Source organism: Ascidia mentula, chromosome 8 (assembly GCF_947561715.1).
Source record: "Ascidia mentula chromosome 8, kaAscMent1.1, whole genome shotgun sequence".
NCBI lineage: Eukaryota > Metazoa > Chordata > Ascidiacea > Phlebobranchia > Ascidiidae > Ascidia > Ascidia mentula.
In genome coordinates, this window is record NC_138573.1 from 6,244,628 (window position 1) to 6,264,571 (window position 19,944).

Consider the following 19,944-nt stretch of genomic DNA (forward strand, 5'->3'; position numbering starts at 1 on the left):
ATTCACCTATAATATTCTTGAATACTTACTCTTAAAGAAGACCGATATATTAGTACATAGTCTAGTGGTAGAGTTGTGAAGCCTCGTTGAATTTCTCGTGGTATATGTCCTACATAATAGTTTAACGCATCCATAATTTTCAAGAATCTCTACACATTCGGATTCTTCGAAAATCCCATTTATCTTGCATGATGTCTTAAATGCACACAACAATCGTCCATAACGTACCAGCGTTGCCAAATATTTCCTATACCGGGATGTTGCATCTTTTTGGGGCATTTTAGAATTATAGCTTTGGTCGTACATTGCAATTGGTTTCAGCAATTTACGCAGGGACCGGAGACAACTCAAAAAACCCGGACAACTCAAAAACCTCGACGCGCACGTGACCACAGTAGTCGAAAAGCACATCCTTGCAACAACGGACTAACATCGTCACGCATCGTCGTACTGTTTATTTCGTCCCCGGTGCAACCTATTCGGCACATGAGCTTGTATCAACGTATCTTATCTACGATGCTCCGGCACCTCTAGCATCGAATGCTCGGCCATTAGCAAGACGCGCATTTCTTGTTGATGTAATTTGTGTTTCTCATGGCGTTCGAACCTATAAAATTACCACTGCACCCCTGTCCGCCCGATAAAAAGGTTGAGAACCACCGGACTGGTGGCGCAATACATATTACTTCTGTGTGTGTACTTTTAATTTGCAATAACAGATGTAGAAGGTTTCAAGCGATTTGACCACGATTACAAATCTTATGGTCACACCATAGACAACTTTGCTAAGTTGTGTATGGTCACACTTCAGCAGAATGGATTCATAAACAACCTCACGCCAAGCAAATGGCAGGTAGGTCTTAGATACGACGTTCACACTCAACGAGCCAGGGCTATCGAACGTTCAATTCATCCTGTTATTGCGACATAGGTGACCTTACAAAAGGCGTCTTGCATTGCGTCACGTCGTCTTAGCAACGTAAGTTCCGCCCCCACAAATCAACACACACACCCCTGTATAGCTATTTCAAGATCGTTAGTTTGAACGTTTAAGCTCTAAAATGAAATGACAAGCGTTTGTTGAAGCTTGGTGCTGGTATGTGATCGGTTGAGACTGAGGGCGTGATGTCGCCTGCAGCGAAGCGTGGCTTGGCACGTGATCACAACAACAAACTGTTATTGTTGGAGGGCGAAGTACAGGAAGATGAAGTCAGAACCGTCGAGGGTTGTGGTGGGTCAATCATTGAACACCCAGACCATGGATTTCGCTGATTATAAAACTCGGGTAAGTGCAAATAATGTTATTTATTTTACGCACTTATGCAAGGCATTATAAATTTTTATTGCTGGGATTGTGTCAGTGTATTAATTGTAATTAAGACGTTGCAATATATTTCACGATGAACGAAAGGTCACGTATATTTCAGTTCATCAACTTTTGCTCAAGCATCCAGAAAGCGGTGTTCGTTGTTGGTGGAGCTATACTGGCATTGGCTGCAGCAAGAAATTCACTCACATGGTATTGTGATGTGATGTGATTGTTTATTGTAAAAATTTAATTTTGTGATTTATATGTTTTTATTTCAACTGCATATGATCAGAGTTGAGCAACATTTTAAAGTGTGGAAACTTTATTACCTTTCATACAGTACTCTGGTTCGTTAACCTATAATTGTTTTCTGGTTACATAAAAATTAACAATGTTTAGCCAGGGTTTACTTTCTAATATAATAATTGCCTTGAAACAGCAAGCAAACAGGTGATAGGAATTAAACAAAACTTTTAATATTATTTTTTTTGCATTTTAGGCACCTTACACATTTGTGGGGTTTGTCCCATGACCTGTGGCAACATTTATGGATGAATGTGCTTGACATTTTTAACCATAACGATGCAACATTGATCGTTTTTGGTAAGTTTTGTAGAAAGCTGAAGAAAAATTGTAAACCGATACTTTTTCTCTTTTTTACCTTATTGATAGAGGCAAATGTGAACAACATTATTTAGTAAATTTGGAATGTTTTCATGAATTCCCAAGTTTTAGTAACTCTTACTGTACAAAATATAGGGACGAGTGCAGTTTCCAACCTTTTCTTTTGGGGCTTCAATGCATTTTTGCTGTATATTGATATTACTGGAAAGCCTGCATTTCTTCAAAAGTACAAAATTCAGGAGGAAAAAGTTGTCCCGGTTGGTTTTTTTGTTTCAGTTTGTATGCAAAGACGTGTTTTTCCACATTATAGATTGTTGTATCACATGTTAATGTTTGTGATACCTTGATATGTTTTGCACCAAGAGTATGTGGTAAATTGTTTCTAGCATGTCTCTTTTTGGACAATGAATTGGGGACAAGTTATAACATTAACCCTCATTTAGGGTTCCATCTTTTGCCAAAAATAATGTTGAGTATTTTTAGGTGGATAAAGCGAAACTGAACCGTTGCCTTAAAGTGGTCGTTTGCAATCACATCATCAGTCTATTAATGACTGCTGTGTTTTACCCTCTAATGCTATGGAGGGGCATGTCAACTGGTCCAGAGTTACCGACTTTTCAAGTTGTTCTACTGCACTTGGGAGGATTTATTTTAGTTGAAGAAGTCCTTTTCTATTATTTTCACAGGTAGGTTGGTAGAAAACATATTGAATATATACTTGAAATATTTGCCAGACACAGAACATGATTTTAGTGTTAAATTCTGCTTTTCATTATTATTACACCATCAAAATCATTAAGAGTTGCAGTGTTTAGCTTACACATAAAAAGTGTTACACTATAATAGGTGTTTATGTGACAAATATACCTTCACATGTAATTGGGTCAAATACCTTTAAGCAAACCCATGATGTATCAGCAGCAAACAACTGAATTACGTGTAAAATTAAGACACCATACATATTGAAAAAACTTACTGTGACAGCAACCTACGTGTTTTTGTGCAATTGTTTAAGTATCATACAATTTCATTTTGTTTTTAGGCTTTTACACCATCCTAGAATCTACAAGTATGTTCACAAAATGCACCACGAATGGACAGCCCCAATCGGAATTGTTGGGGTGTATGCTCATCCCATAGAACACATAGTATGGTTTCGATAAAACATAAAATGCATTAGGTTCTTGCCAGTAATTTCAGTGCTTAAATGAACTTTTCTTCTCTTTGTTACCCGAAAGTCTCCTCGTTAGTAGGATAAACAGCTGTCATCAACATGACAGGAAATCGACTCATATTACTTTTATTTTCAAAACATGCTACACACAGCTGGGCCATCTCTGTCACGTAGTTTTATGACAATAACAGGGCTGTTTCACCAGTAGTGGTTTATTCAGTCACAGTAGTAAATTTATGGGGCATTTCAACTAAACACACACCTAACATTACACACACCTTTTAAATTAACACAACTGATATAACTTTTTTCAATTTCTGTGCCAAATCATACTTAATCACAGTTTGTGCGAGGTAATGATTATTATTAGCGCATTAAATGTAAAACAACAGTATGGATATCACAATGTTTGCCAACTGTTTTGGCTTCAAATCAGTCCTCTAAAATATAGCCCCCACACTAATGGCCAGGTGTGTTGCTTAACAATGTGTTTTTCACTTGCAGTTATCAAATGTTATACCTGTGTTTTGTGGACCCATCCTGCTTGGTTCCCACTTAGCAACGATGTGGCTATGGTTTGTCATTGCTCTCATTAACACCTCGAACTCTCACAGCGGTTACCACTTCCCATCTTTTCCGTCTCCAGAGCAACATGACTATCACCATCTAAAGTAAGATAAATATGTTAGAAGCCATGCAGTACGGCTACACTTATGTGGTTCATAGTGTTTATGTGATATCCTATTTTATTCTGTTTGTTTGTTGGATGGAAAACTTTCGGGGAGGATGTCATGCAACAATGTCAGTCTTCATTTTTTTAGTAAATGCTATGGCAGACATTGTATGTAATGCAAGGGGGTATCCTATGCAAAAATCTGCAGTTTTGTTGTAAGTCGATATTTTTGGCACACATTCTTGACTGCAAATTGGTCACATAATCGCTGTCGTGCCGTTAATTTGCTGGCCATAAGCAGATTCCACAGGGAAACTACCGTGACTCTAGTGATGTAGCGAATATGTAATTTCCACAAACCTTATCCAACTCAATGAAATTCGACCACGACGTGGCTTTAAGAAAAGTCACAACATCGCAAAAATAATGCTTGATTGTAATTTCAAAACATAAGGACCTAAATATTCTGTGTTATTTGTATATAGGTTTAATCAGTGTTATGGAGTGTTGGGCATCCTCGACCGTCTACATAACACCGACGGCCAGTTCCGAGCTAGTAAACACTACCAGCGACATATTATGCACTTTAGTCTGGAGCCGGTCAAGGTCAGCTTTCCCGACGACCCTCCACAAAAAGCAAGCAAGTCTTCTTCTTAACTTTCCGCATTTCGGATAGTTTTAAAAAAAATATATGTGCACTTTGTGTTTTGCTTGCTTGCCTAACCTTTGTAATTGTTTCATCGTGTTAATTTTGATTTATGTTGTATGAACCCACTTGAGTAAAATAGTACATGTTATGAAATTCAGTTTGAAGTTCGAACGTTATAAGCGAATATCTTTGTCATCAACGGAGTTGAAAGTAGTAGCTTGAAGCAACATTCGAAAGTCATAATCCTGCTTTCTGTTTTGATGTTGAACAGTTATGTACTTTGAAGCTACTGATGTGAATGCTACAGAAATTTAAAGCTTGCCTTTTTAGTTCAATCCTTAATTATCCAGTGCAGTACAAACGCTTGGGGTTATCTTCTTTCAACTGTGTTGACTGTTTATAACTGTGGTTATTTGTGTTCTTGCAAATACGTACGTATTGTGTGTGTTCTGCGCGTGGCTATATATCTCTATGTATATTTCCCACCATGTGACCGCGTGTACACTCCCTAATTCGAACCGAATCTCTCATTGAAAAACTTCTGGTATTCTACCTTTACATTGTATTTCGTGCACGGAATGGTGACTCGACTGCGAACGTTGAACTTTTCGAGTATTGAACAACTGCTTGTTGCCACACACCATACACTATATTCTTCAGGCATGAAAACAACCCAAAACCTCGCAGCGTTTATCAGTTCTGTTTAATTAATTACTGTGTTACCTGCATTAATAAAAACCTTGCTTGGATGTAAGACATGCGTGGATGATGATTTTTTGACATGTATCATGTAAGGCATTTCCCTCCCATTGCATGCACGCAAACAAACAAAACGGGATGTTTTCTGAACAAAGTTAGATTGCCTATCGCAGGAAGTAACTGATCGTACATAACGTTACGTGACATCAGTCCGCTAGTGTAGAGTCAAATACCACCCTGTGTTGAGCAACTATTTATTAAAACTTTGGAAAATATGTATGGGGCCGGTTTCTTAGTTCGCTCCGACATACACAAATTCCTATTGGTTGCTGCTGGTATATAGGAAGAACTGTATCGATAATCACCAAACTTAAGTTTTAAAAAACGTGAGTATGAAGTAACCACAAGAAGCACAACTTTAAAAAGCATCTGCAAAGGCCGCTGTATATAGACTTAACTGGATTTCCGTCGATATATTTTTTATTTATGTACTTGTCTTGTTTTTTACGGTTCCTGCTTATGGGTCAGGCGTAAAGCTTAATAGATTGTGGAAGCCTGAAACATTTTTTGTTGTCTTTTTAGTTCATCCAACATAATTATTTGACCATACTGCTGATCTAGAACCAACTTTGTGGCATACTTAGGTACAAAGTTTTAAGCAAACAAATAAATTTCTTAAAATTACTTAAACTTAGATTAAAAAAAAGGAAAAATCAAAGTTTATTTATAAAATATAAACATTCGCTTGGTGGCAGTAGCAAGTGAAATAAAAACAGTCCGAGACCATAACTGTTACGACAAAGCTTTGCAACAATGTGACGCAAAACAAAGTATATTTGGTAATAATAAAGTGAAAATAGAGTAAGTCAATGATAAATCATGACGTAAAGTTCGTCAAAATCTACACAAACGAGTCTCATTTTTCGGGAAACTTTTTGCAGATACGACCAACGCCAAACACAGATATTGCATATCGATTTGCGACGCTGCTTATGAGACAATAAGTAACAACTTCGATTTGATCCGCAAAATTGTGAGCAACAAAATAAAGACGCCCTCGTAATTATAGTGTGTCGCAATCGAGATGCAGTCACGTGATCATTCGTTGCAGCCAGTACAACAACTCTGTTCAGGCTTGTCTGCTGGGTTATTCGATCATTTTGTGGATGTTGTAGATATCGTGGTCACCGAACGTCGCACTTTTGCCATAACACAAAGCCATTAGCGAAACTTCTTGTTAAACTTACCAAACATGAAATTTATACCATGATTTGTTAGTACTGTAGTTATTACTCAAATTTCCCGCTCTGTTTCGGAAAGAATTTCTTGATTATAGTTGTGTTACTGTGAGGTTGTTCAAATCGTCATTACATTTGACTGATAGAAAATAAGTGCTTTATGAAATATGAAAGTCTAACAACGGGTAAATATTGACACTCATGTCGAGTCTTATCCCAGTAAATCGGGGCTATCAGATAAGACAAGCACATAGGTGGAAATTGTGGTTCAACAACAGGGAAAAACTGCTTGTGAACGTGTTTTTTTTTCAGGTTAAACGGGTACCTTTTTGGGCGTATGTTCTCCTCTAGCCTTTTTCCCATTATGTTCCTTACCCGGCTATTGGAAAATCGGAAAAATGACGTTTAGAAGTCATTGTATTGTGCGAATTTATGTTTTAGGAAAGTAGAAAAGGTTTGGTTGGCTGTGATTTGAGATGACAGGGATTTTAGCTGCTTACCCATAAGCAGCAACGTTGGGGAAACGTTTCAATGAACAAATGTTTTGCCTCGCGCAATCGGTTGTTGAAGTTAAGTCTCCGAGGAGGCCACAATCTACAGTTACCTTCCAGCATTTGCGCATACCTGTGCTGGAAAGGCCGCTTGCCCAAGGCAAGACGTGCCTGCTCAGGCGTGAAGAAGCGCCCGGGCTTATCGCCTCGCTTCTGTGCCTCCGTCTCTCTGTGAGCTTTTGTAGAGAAAACCGTAAATTTTCTACTGCGCCCTGTCTTATTACTGTGTAGTGTCGATTTACTTGCGACAAGGGGTCATGTTGCATGCGGCAAGGTTTGTGCTTGTACCTCTTCAGGTTTTTCAAGCTGTGTCAAAACTGACAGCACATCCGTGTACAAGTGTGCTGGCAAAGGATTAGGAAATGATGAAAGTTTTAAACAAGGCTGATGCCATGTTGTGTTGCGTTGTGGCTAGTGATGAGTTGATACAGTAACCTGCAGCGTAGCTCTTCAGGTGTACATTATACGGTACCGCTCCGTCTTCTATGCGCATACATAACGAGAGGACTATAAAACTAATCGTCTCGTAACAGTTTGAATGCAAATAAAATGCACAATAAACCTCAGTACACAAACTACTTGGGTTAACTGCCTTGTCGGAAAACGTGATTATTTTGTCGAGACAATTTATGTGAAATTTGCGAAACATTGCTAAAAAAGGAGAAACATTTGTTATTGATTTTGTTGTGTAATTTTCTTTAATGAAGAAGGGCATTGACCCATTGTTAACTTTAGCATTGCAAAAAAAAAATCGCTGCCATTATCAGACCAAACAACACTTGCCGGTTTATGTAGCCTTAGGCTTCTCATTATAGTATGTACGGAAAATAGCCTAATTGCGCTCTTGCGCTACAAATAATTTAGAAAATGTCGTTTGCCAGCCAAAGTCTGCAGCAAAAACGCACGGTTGTGCATTGATATTTCACAGCCCAGAAAGCGAATCTTCTACGTTTATATTATTAGTCACGTGTATTCGCACTTCAGTACCTTTTGTGCACGATCGAAAAGAAAAGCCGCTCTTTCATTCGTACGTGACGTGTTGGTAAGAAAAAGCGGCGTTGGCGCCCCTGCTGTATGGCGTCATAGACCACGTGGTATGGGAAAGATCAATAATTTAGGCCCTCAGAAAGTTATTATTTTTTTTGCCTGCATCAAGATGCACAAGCCAGTAATAACCTTTTCAACACAGTCAGCAATTTGTATAAATGAAGGCATTACGTAATTTAAGTGCGAAGAACGGTGTACTCTGTTGGCGGATCTTGGCTGGGATGAAGTGGTTTTGATAGCTTTGTGCTGGCGCAATGGAAGATTGTTTCACCAGACTAAAGTCAGGTATATTTGAATTGAAAAGTGCTCAAGGCAAGGCCGAGTTACATGTGAACCTCTTATGTTGGCTGTGGGTGGTGAAGTGGATTCTTTTTGTACTGATGTCCTGACAAATCTAAACTCTGCGTTAAGTCAGTTGATTCCATACAACTAAGAACACGTGCAAATGTCCAAGACGATGTTTGTACACACCGCATTGGAATGCGCATGTAGGATGGAAAACATTCGATGTCGCGTTTTCTCTGTTGACTGTACAGCCAACTATCCAGCCTTCGGGAATAATAAACGATCGCGTGGCATCCTGTGGAAATTTCGTAGGGTAATTGACTGTCTTGGCAACATCTTCAGCATTGGAAGGGTTCCTGTTGGATTACTTGTTAAAGCTAACTTTCATTGTTTTAAGCAGACGTTTCTCAACTGTGCTTATATGAAAGTATGTTTATGATTGATCAGATACATGATTGTAGCGCATTACTTCAAATTGCATTAAGGTCATCAGTTGACTGACGTTTGTTGCCACAGCAGTAAGTACATGCCTAAATTCGTACCGGTTTTCCCAGCAGGCCCAAGTTCACTGTGCGGCAAAGCCCATACAGGAAACGCCAAACTGTCATGCAATTCAGCAGTTGCAGCAACGTTGTATCAACATTGGGCTACCGCAGCAAGTTAGTTGTGTTCGTCACCAGCATGGCGTGGTTTTACTACAGTGTAACGTGCCATTTGTTTATACTCTTAAATTTGCCGGGAGTTGTCGTCGTTAGGGGGCATTTCTTGTTGTCAAAAAGGATTGATTGATTAAATAATTCATTGTTTATGGACCAACCGGGTATATCTGTGTATAGGCCTACACTGTAAATACAAATGTTTAATTTGGTATATGTTTATCAACTGCCTGTACCAAACTTAGCAAAGTTGTGATAGCTTCACAGTGATATGCATCACCAAATGTGATTTGTTGTGTAGTCAAAATAAGAAGAGGAGATGTTGCAATATTTCAGCATTACCAGACGTTGCATTGTTGCTTTGCGTTTTTACATCATCGCTGACTGCTATTGTCAACGCTTTAGATGTTGTCGAACATGTTCATTTTGTAAAGAGTCGCGTGACTGTACGCATGATCTGCTTTGGAAATATTTCGAAAACTGGCAGCGACATGGTGTCATAAGCCACAAGTCACTGCACGTTTGTCTTGGAATTGACACCAGCTTGGTAGAAAAGTTGATACACTTATTGACACCACGAAGCTTTGGTCTGTGTAATGACCTCGGTGTATTCGCATTTATTTCAAGGTACAACATGTATTTCAGCAATAGTTATGTGGATGTGGAATTAAGAGGTAAGCATGCCGATTGTACTTGTCAGACGCCATCTCATTATTGCACCACGTTTTCTCCGAAATTTAGCAGCAAACAGTTAAAACCAGCAGTTTAGTGCATGCAGAAAATTTTGTAGCTCACTTTCCTAGATTCCTTATGATGTCACCGCTTGCAATGACCAGAATTGCATTCGGTGAATATAATCCCCGGCCTGCGAACTCACGTGATGCCATTGTATTGTTTCAGCACTTTTGTTTTAGAATTATAGGCACAGGTTAATTCCAGGACGCTGACCGTATATAGACGAACTTTGCAGAACTGCAATAAACCGTTGAGCAAAGTCCAACTTTATCCTGAAAGAACTTCTTTGTTACTGGAAAGGAAGCAAAAGTCATGGGAAATTTCTTCGGCAACAAGAAGGCAAAAAACGAAGGTACTGTTTGTTACTTTATTTGGTTGGTATTAAAAAAGCTCCAAATAAATGTGGTCCATTAAACTTGCGATCAAGGGAAATGTCGTGTGAATAACGTTTAATTCTGACAGTACTGCAAAACTGTGATTCAATACTATGTACTAACAACGAACTGTTGGTGTTGCGTTACGTCATGAAGGATGGTCCAATGTTGCGATTTCCCGTCAGGAAACAAGTCAGTGTAGGGGACAGTGGTAGAACGGACATCACTTCATCACGTAAGGTTGCAAAGCTGTGACCCTAGGGGAGGATCTGTATATTTCAGGCAGCGCTTTAATGTGTAGTAGGTAAGTGCTTTTGTGTCATTCAACACCTCAAAGCAGTTGGTATGACTTGAGCTGAGAGTACAGATTTAATGTTTCGACCTTTCTTTAAACGTTATGTTCTTAGGTGTATGTAGTTTCAGTTTTTTGGGGGGCAGTTTCTAGAAACTAGTTTCTAGATAATATTTTGCATTAATATGTGTGAGGAAGGTAAATGTTTACAATGAGCAAGTCGTAACCGCACACTTTATCACGCCTTGGTGTGATGATTTAAGATTTATATGAATTCCAAAGAGTCGGTTACAGCACACGTGAATATGCAGCCCTGTATATATGATAAACCACATCACGTAGTCGCTGAGCATTATCAACTTTAGTCGACGTACTGCCTTTAAGCCTAGTAGTCTTAGGATTCTTTTTACACGATTTTCATACTTCAAGAACCCTGCACAACAAACTGTGTTCTGAAGCACAGGAAAATAAGAAACCGCAATTTCAAGATTAATTGAGGGCAAGGCCAAGGCCAAGGCAAAGGTTTTCTCTCGTGAATCGTGTGCAAGGGATTTGAGGATGCATTTTTCAGCTGCCGTTATTTCCCCGCATTGACTTCTCACTCGTCTTGCTGGCAGTTGTGGTATTCCCCAAATAAATAATTCATAACGTTTCGCGCTATGGGTGTGGAAACATATCTTAGCCTCTGAGTTAAGCGTTTAAATTGATTGGCAGTGATACGAAAGCAACTCGTTTCCAATCGGCTATCCTTAATGTTGTTCCCTGTTACCGCTAAATAATGTTAAAGCACTGCAGCTAATTGTGCTTATGAATTTTGTACCAAATTCTTTGAGAATCTGGCTATCCTATTTAAATATTCTATTTCCCTAAACCTGTAACTTAAAGCACAGGTCGTTGTATGGTTTTTCCCAACTATAAATTCAGTATATCATAACTTCAGAGCAACATTATTAGTAGAAAAATCCAAAAATCTTTAAATTGAAAAAAAAATATGGTTTAACATTGGTTTCACTATTAGAACAACCGGTGCAAAAATTGTGCGCCGCTAAAATCCAGTAAAGCGTGACGGCTTGCGCGTTGTAAGGAATTTCTTAGCAGGCACGTTTCTCGCGAAAATATGTGCTAAATGTAGGCGTTAAGCAAGGCGGATATATACTTTAAGCAAGGCCCGAAATACTTCACCTTTAGTTATGATTGTATTCTAATTGCATGATGCTCGACTTTTAGAATAATAACAATTTCAATAACTTGAGTTATGGAAACTATTGTATCATGATTATTTGCAGTGCTTTTGTTTGGTTGATTCTTTTTGTCGCAAACGCGAAGTTTGTGCATTTGTGTTGTTTTAAACTAATAACTGTTAACGCGAAACAAGAAAAATATTTTGGTCTGGCTCGGTTGTATAGCGGTAAAACCAAGGAAGGGAGAAAGTTTCCGTAGGCACCTTCATTGTCTTCCTAACCTTATCACCTAAAATTATAAAATCTGAAATGCACATCATTAAAACTTTGCCCAGTAGCGTCACCAAGCGGCATCAAACGAATGAAAATTGTGAACACAACGTGGGGCTATTTTGGATGAAATTAACGGCACTTTTTAGCGTCACAGATCTGCTGCACGGTTTTTTTCCGGTGTAACTAATGTTAGAATATTTTGTACTCATTAAGTCCATGACCATGTCAAACCTTCTGTATGGTAAGGTTGATTTGTGTTAAAATGCAAGGTTGAACTTGCGGAAATCTAGTATGAAGGAAAAGTGCTGCTCCACATTTTACATAGTGCTAGCTGTTGGTGGTCGTAGGCGTTATTGCTTATCCCCGTGTTTTCAAGAAACCGGCTTTCATGTCCACTCGTTTCCCATCATATGTGCAAACATGGTTCTAGGACTAAGTGCTTCGGACTACACACGGTTGAGGTACCGCCTCAAAATACGTTTCCACGCCGAAAGCGCCAATCTATAATTCTCTCCATCCCAAATTAGGTAGCGTCGCCATGTTTAACCCGCGTCAGACGCGAGAACTCTTTTTTTCCTTTTGAGGGGATGCCTGCCGCCTCTATCATGATGTCATTACCGCAAGCGGGTCCATTGTTTGTTTGACGTGGAGGTTGTTGGCTTACCGCTCTACTGACTTCAGTAGGATAGTTTATAAACTACTGGCACGCATTTGGAGGCCAACCACATAACCTTTACAATATTTTCTTGCTCGGTTTGAGCCGGTACCGTCCAGTAACAATGTTTAGATTTGTTAAATTTCATCCACATCTGCGTTTATCACAAAATACAGAGAGCTTAAAAAGGAACACTGGGTACACGCAAAGCGTTTTAGCCGTTGTAATAAACTTTAGTGACAAAAATTATCCTATAAATCAATTTCACGCTCTAAAACCATACCAGAACCATTGGGTCCTTAACTAAATCAACAAAGCTGGCTATAACTTACTGATAACGTTGCCCCAGCCGCACACGCGCAATGTTGGAAAAAGGGCCCATTTTGGGAAAAAGCAGCCAGTATTTTTAGCCGCAGGAATGCGAACGGTCTAGCTTCGGGCGGCTTATCGCTGCACTGGCTCAAAAGCTGGGCTGCTTCCGAGCACTTTCGTTCTAAATTCTGTTGTGTCTCGGATCGCTGCAGTCGTGTAAGGACATCGGGTTTTTCATCGTTATAGTGGTTTCGTTAAATGTTTATTGCAGTGTTAAATGCTGTGAATTACAAAATAGAAAGCAGTTGTAACGCAGTGTTGTTTTGAATGATGCTTTTTGTTGTTCCTAATAAGCAAATGCACTACCTTCGCTTTGCTGTTTAGTCAACAGTTTCGAGGTCATTCGTGCCAATACGTATTGTGAATTACTCTGTGCATAATCAGCAACAGCACATCTATCCGGAAAAGGAAGCTGTTGTAATCGTTTCAAAGCGGAATCGCATTACTAGCGCCATAAAACGATCAGAACAACAGAACTAATTGCGATTGTTCGCAATTGAACTTAGGTTTTAAAGCTTAATGGCGTTCTACGTCGCAACAAAGGCCACTGCTGTGATGTAAGCCCCCTCGAACCTCGTTGAACTGAAACGGGCCGATAGGTTGTTGCGTAGATAAAACCAGTCAAACTGAAATGCTCGACCAGTTCGTTTGTCAACGTATCCGAACAAGGCAGGTATATTTCGTGTGGGTCGATTATTAACCAGCAAAAGTGCGCCAAACTTTTGCATACCGTTAGCTACGACGTTTTTCAGTTACCTCTCGTATAACAGACAAGTAAAACGTTGTAGTTTTGTTGGACACTCCCAGTTTACGAGCTTGTCTCTATTGTGTACTCACGAGCCAAAGGCAAAGGTTCACTAGGTGGGCGTTCAGCCTACTTACGCTGCACAAACCGGGAAAGGTTACACGTAGAGCATCGGTCGAATGAAGGCTGTGTGGGGTTAGCGGAATCTCGTCAAACAGTCTGTGTGGTTATGATAAGATACAGGACAAAAATGAAATTAAAAAGATTTGGTTAGCCAGTCGCTTAGCACATGTTGCGAATACATCACGTCATGGTTTTATTGGACAATAGAAGGTTAAGGATACTGGGGTATATGTCGGCAGCTGCGTTTCGTGTTTGGTTGTTGATTTTCGTACTCGGTTTTCAAGGATGGTGCTGGCAACGTCAAAGCAGTTTGGCTTTTAATTTTACTAATATATTAATAGAAAATCGGTTGACTAATAGTATTCGTTCGTGTCACCCATTTCGGTACAGTAATTATATCAAACGTCTCCCATGGTATAATGAAGCCGTAGTTTACTTTACCCTCTAATTATGCCGGCGGCATGTATGTAGACTGCTATTTCGCTATAATTGCTTTTACCGGCTCGCAATAACCAACAAAGCGTTGCGAGCAAGGTAGGTTGCCCCACCTACGGCATCGGATGAGGAGAAAGCAAGAAAAAGGCGCAGTCGCCTAAGGTGACATTTACTGAGAAGCCGGCTTGGGTTAGCTGGCTCGTCGTACCTTACCTATGGTGCAGGAAATGGCTGGTGTCAGTTCAGTGGTGGTTTCGCTTGGTTTGCGCTGTGTATAGTGCTTGGAGGAAAGCATATAGGGCTGATGTATAGTTTCGCACACCGGAACATCGTAACAGCTGTGTTCGGCACGAAGGTGTTAACGGATGTTTGTAATTTACAGAAAATCGTCTTTATGCGCGAGTTGTTCAAAAGTAATTTTCAAATATTAGGAAAACTTTTTCATATACTTTTGTTACTACAATTAAAAATTTTGTTAACTGTTGCAATAAAATTTTGAGTTAACCAAATGACATTTTCTATTGAAGGTGGTAAGAATAAAAAAAAGCCTGAAGGCGAAGCTGACGCTGATCCCGCATCCGGCGAAAACCAATCAAAAACAACTGAGGAAGCAGCAGCAGCATCAACCGAGCAAACCCAAGAAGTAAAACAGGAAGAGCCAGCTGTCGAACAATCAAGTGCAGTTGACGAAGTGAAAAAGGACGAAGAAGCTCCAGCGGAACAGACTGAAGCTCAGCCAGCAACCGAAGAACCACAGCAATCCGAGGTGTGTGTTACTTCACAGTTAACTTGTTTTCGCTTAAATTGTCAATTTAGCTAAGTTTGATCGGGGCAATGACGTGGCGAGCTGCTGACTGTTAGGAGAAAAATAAACAAAATAAACGTTTGTGCTTGCAAATCTAGCCGTTTCGAAAGAGAATTGCTTTTATTGGATTGTGTACGGGCTGTTGATTTTTGGCTTGTCGTCATCGTTGGTCAAACAAACCCAGTCTGTCGTCACAACAAGTAATGTTTGCTATACTGGCGCCTTGGTTGTTTTGAAGATAATTGCAAATATCCTACGTCATGCAACAGCTATATAGGGATAAATTTTACATCACATGACTTCACATGAAAGTGCGACCGCCAAAAATCAGCAATTTTTTTCTTTCCAAGGAATCTGCACCGAAAGTTGAAGAAGTAGCCATGGCAGACAAATCTGATAAACCTGATATGTCCAAAGTCTCCGAGTTTGACAAGAACGCCCTTAAAAAAACTGAGACTGAAGAAAAGCATACCCTGCCCACCACAGCACGTAAGTGTCAGGATTCTAGTCGTTTGTGCTACGATTTACTACCAATAAGTTTATATAGTTGACTTGAAACAAGGGGTTGTGTATACTTTCACTTTGAGTCAAGCAAACCCGTTGTTCCTGTCAGGGAGTTGTTATAGCTAGTAAAGTATTTTAATGTACAACAAAGACGGACAATAACGAACTTCCAGTAGAATTGCTTTAAAAAACTTTGCATCTTATCTTGCAGAGATTTCTGACGAAAAGTCGCGTCAGCAAGCAGCAAGCTATGACCATGCCCAGATGAAACACGTAGACTTGGTGGAAAAATCCACACTACCAAGCTCTGAGGGTAAGTGTTACGTGACGTCATATCCCGTTTCTCGGGTCTTTTAACAGTTTTAGATAGCATGGGATCGCGCTTTTATAATATACGGTACAGAACGACAGTAGCTGTACGTATGCGTGCTATGTACTTACCGCTAATAAATGCTATAGTCTTACATTCTTACCTTCCGGCTATGCAACTGCACAACTATCCTCCCACGACTGGTATCTTGTGGTCTATATTTTAAGAGTTCCTAGGAAAGACGCTTCTTCAGTGCATTCCTTCTGGTTGTCAGCAACAATTAAAACGTTGCAACAGGCGACTTTTTGTGTGGAAAATTCTGTTTCAAGTTTTATGGAGGTGCTGGCAGTGCAGGCGGTTTTTCTAGAATGCGTGTCATCGCCTGTTGCTGTATCGAGCGAGTCAATGCCTCCGTCCCTTGTTCGTGCAATGATAAAACGCCCGGGAGTGTGCGTGCTGCATTTTCTACGGAAGATGTTTGGATATTGTATGTTATTGTTGTGGGAAAAATCGACTCGGTTAATTTCTATGTTACACAGCAAGTTAAAGTCATGGAATGCTAAGAACGGCTCGCAAAATATCAGCGCACCGTTTTAAATTGCGATGCCCCAAGGCTACTAGCGCAAGCTTGTATTACATTACTTGTAGCTACACATTCAGGCACTTAAAACATTAAAAGCTGGGCCACGGTGAGTGCCTTGTTGGTCGTTCAAAATTTCCACTTTAAACTAGCATTTGTGTAGAATCATGACACTTCATGCACAACCTAAGGAGGCAGCTTCGTTCAGTTCGATTATGACTTTCAGTCGTGACGTGTTTCTCTGGAAACCGTTGTAGGACTATACCAACAGCGCATTCCCTGCATTCACACTTGACTAACCTCCCTTCTCGTGCACTTGACAGATATCGCACGGGAGAAGGTTCCAATACAGGCAGCTTCCATCAGCAAAGAGAGTCTCAAGCACGTCGAAACTGAAGAGAAGAGCACTTTGCCATCCACTGCAGGTGGGTGAAACTTAACTGGAGTTTACTTATATATTTGTTAAGGTATGTAACTGATTTACCACCACCGAGCTAACGGTAAATGTATGTTGCTCACACGGGACGATACCAACTTACTATCCAGTTGATACTAGCATAGTGTTACGGCTGAGATATGCAGATGGTGACCTTTTCGTAACAACGCCCTGTCCGTGTCATTTTCCTTACGTAAACTGAAGAGGTTTCCCGCCCTTTCTGGTGTGGAATGTGAAATACTTGCTAAGAACATCGAGATCGGCAAACACGTTGCTTGCTTTGATCTTGCGTGAGAACTGTACAATCAGGCGAAATATACATATCCAATTTTTTTGCAGATATTGCCCAGGAGAAGACCTTGGAGAACATTAGTCTGTTCAAGCGTGAATCTCTGCAGCACATCGAGACAGTCGAAAAGAACCCGCTGCCAACTAAAGAAAGTGCGTGTTTTCAACCATATGATTACTTACCTTATATTTTATGGCCATCTTTGGCTTGATTTTAATAAAGATAATAGCTTACAGTAAGTGGAGGTAGATGAGATTATAATAACGGTTGTTTAGGTCGCGCCGATATTTAATTGTTGCTACGTGTCACAAAGCATTTCATGTTAAACTTTTGTGCAAATATCGCACTAACCCTCACGTAGGGCATATTGAACTTCACAAAAGTATAGACATCAGTCTACGATGTGACAAGACGCCAGTAACTCAAATATTACATAAAAGCAAGTCTCTCCCAAGCGCCCAAAAACAGTAATATTTGATTCCATTGCGGTGCGTGGGTCGTAGTGTTGTTTGCACAAACCGACTCCAGAACGCGCAAGTGCCAGTTCGTCAAACAAGCATTCGCGTCTTCTCCACAGCTAGTTATCGGCAACGGGTTGTTTCTTGTTTGTTTACTGGGCTGGGTTCGCCCAACCGGTCGCATTACTACAAGCTTGCCTCATTCACCGCGTGTTTGCTATAATCTGTATGTCTAGAAAGTTTTGTTGGTTTAAATCAGTCATATCCTATATATGGTGCTGTGAATAAGTTTCATTCTTACTTTTGTGAGTCGCTTTAGCTTTTAATGCTGAAAGGCGTGGATTTTCTTGTGCAAAATGCACAACAATAAACAATCAAAACCCCCAAGATTAGGGCTTTTTCGATCGTCACTCCTAATGATTGAAATTGCAGCAGTTAATTGTAATAAAACAACTAAGGAACTCTCCGAAGAGATAATACAACACAGTTGCTATGGCGACTCAAAGAATTTGGCGTGCTGACCCGGCTGGGAAACCCTGTTCTAAAGCACAAATCGTTTATATTTTCCACTCATTCACGAGATAGTATAAGGATGTCAAATTATGTTTCAGTTGCGCTTAAAATAACCCTGCAAACGTTGTTCTAGCTCGACAGTAACTGAATATCTCTTGATTTCAGCTATCGACCAAGAGAAAGGGGACTCTGGATAAACTGGAAAACACGAGGACTGCCCCGGGGAATATAAAGTGAATTGATGACTCGGAACTTGAACGATATTAGGCCTAAACATTCTTACGTTACCCCAGTAACAAGTTTAACACACCAGCGCGATCACCAGTCCGTTCCCCGTTTTGGATACGCGCCTTTATACTGAAACGATAGCGAATTTCGCTACCTTCCACGGTTTGTCTGTTTTTGCGCCCAGTTGGTTGCGCCTAAGGTTACGTGGCGCTTTGGCTACTTATGCTGGTACATACCTTTTTTCGCGGTTCAGTGAAAAATGTGCGTGCGTTGCGTGGCAGCAGCTCATACCCGTGTATTTAAACGGCAACGCAGCGATTGCGTCAATATCTGTTCCTCTACTGTATATTTCTGTTTCGCGGAGCCGAGTCCTTGCTCTTACAACGCATCGAGAGACTCGGAGCGACGTTTTGCCTTCTCCGCTATATTGACTCCTGTAGCGAGTTTAAAAACAAGTATTGCAGTTATGCATTTTTTGAACATAACCTTCTCATTAAGATTATTTTAAAAATAAATGGACGAAACGTCGCTCGGGGTTCTGCACTGATGCCTGCAAATATATATATATATATACGAACATGTAATCCTTTGTTTTATCTGCTCTAATTGGATAATTCCGTAGTGGTTTCTTGTTTATGTTAGCTTCCTTTGCCTGTGCGCCACGGCCATTTACGTCTAATGTGTTGCAAAATCTATGATTGTTTGCGTTCCATTTCATTCTCTATTATTCCACGTCAATGAAAATTCAAACCGGATACACTTTGTGACAAGGACATGGTGTTTGGCAAATTTACCAAATTTAGTTTTAATTGCTGTTTATAATTTCTCAATTTTCGTATTTTTATATTCACAAACACAGGGCGCCTCGCTACTGCCGAAAGCCTATTGGCATAAAACATAGAATGCGTACCAAGTGTTGTCGCCTGACACAAACCATCCCTAGGCTGCTGCATTGCTGTATATTAACAAATGCTATTGGATTAGGGCTCACGGACTATTTTTGTCAATTTTGAGCACTCCATTACCAACAAATGTAACCTGGCCCCTTGGTGGCGCTGTGTACGCTTTCTTACCACGTGATTACTCGCTTGTGTGATGATTTGGGCGTAACCTCCGGAAAATGTGAGTGGCGATGTATTTTCGCACCGTAATAAACTTGCAATTATGTGATAAACTGTTTCAAAGCTTAGTTGTTCCAATTGACGCGGTTTTAAGAATTGGAGCAAAGCATTCTGGGAAACGGAACTTTGCAGATAGATGGCGTACAATTTCGAGGTACGGCTGAGAAAACGTTTATGAATATTATTTTCATGAGCACTAAGGTGAAACTTGACATTATCAATATGTTGATATTGTAAGTTTTCTGGTGCTATGTACGTCAAGTCAAGTTTTGAGCACTCGTAGCACGTTTCTTCAAACACCTTGAAATAGTGTTACAGATCCAGAACCATGCTCACTTTGACGATTTAGTATTTGCGCATACCTGCATCTAATAGTACTAAGTTTTTTTAAATCTGCACAATGTAGCCATAGAATACTAAAACAGTATTCTATGATGTAGCATTCTATGTGTTTTAGTATTTATGATGCAGCACAAGAGAACATTTTTTGAGGGTAAAACACAATCTCTTTAGGGACTTTCCCTGAGATATGGCGCGTAAATTGGTATCTGCATTTACGTATACCAGTTCAAGTCCTCGTGAACATCAACAATGTAAACATAATTACAAT

The 19,944-nt window shown here is 40.0% G+C and overlaps 2 protein-coding genes across 2 annotated transcripts; both read left to right on the forward strand.

The window, feature by feature from the left end:
- Positions 1-1,153: 1,153 nt before the first annotated feature.
- Positions 1,154-5,177, forward strand: LOC145910765 (fatty acid hydroxylase domain-containing protein 2-like). The gene is made up of 8 exons (XM_082997969.1): positions 1,154-1,285; positions 1,428-1,519; positions 1,809-1,912; positions 2,069-2,190; positions 2,417-2,619; positions 2,976-3,081; positions 3,612-3,778; positions 4,266-5,177. Exons 1-8 carry the CDS (start codon positions 1,205-1,207, stop codon positions 4,435-4,437), a joined length of 1,047 nt encoding a protein of 348 aa, XP_082854095.1. The 5' UTR covers positions 1,154-1,204; the 3' UTR covers positions 4,438-5,177.
- Positions 5,178-9,809: 4,632 nt separating this feature from the next.
- Positions 9,810-19,387, forward strand: LOC145910662 (uncharacterized). Its single transcript, XM_082997849.1, has 7 exons — positions 9,810-9,992; positions 14,618-14,856; positions 15,246-15,384; positions 15,611-15,712; positions 16,613-16,714; positions 17,065-17,166; positions 18,151-19,387. The coding sequence occupies exons 1-7, from the start codon at positions 9,953-9,955 to the stop codon at positions 18,180-18,182; spliced, it is 756 nt and encodes a 251-aa protein (XP_082853975.1). The 5' UTR covers positions 9,810-9,952; the 3' UTR covers positions 18,183-19,387.
- The last annotated feature ends 557 nt before the right edge of the window (positions 19,388-19,944 follow it).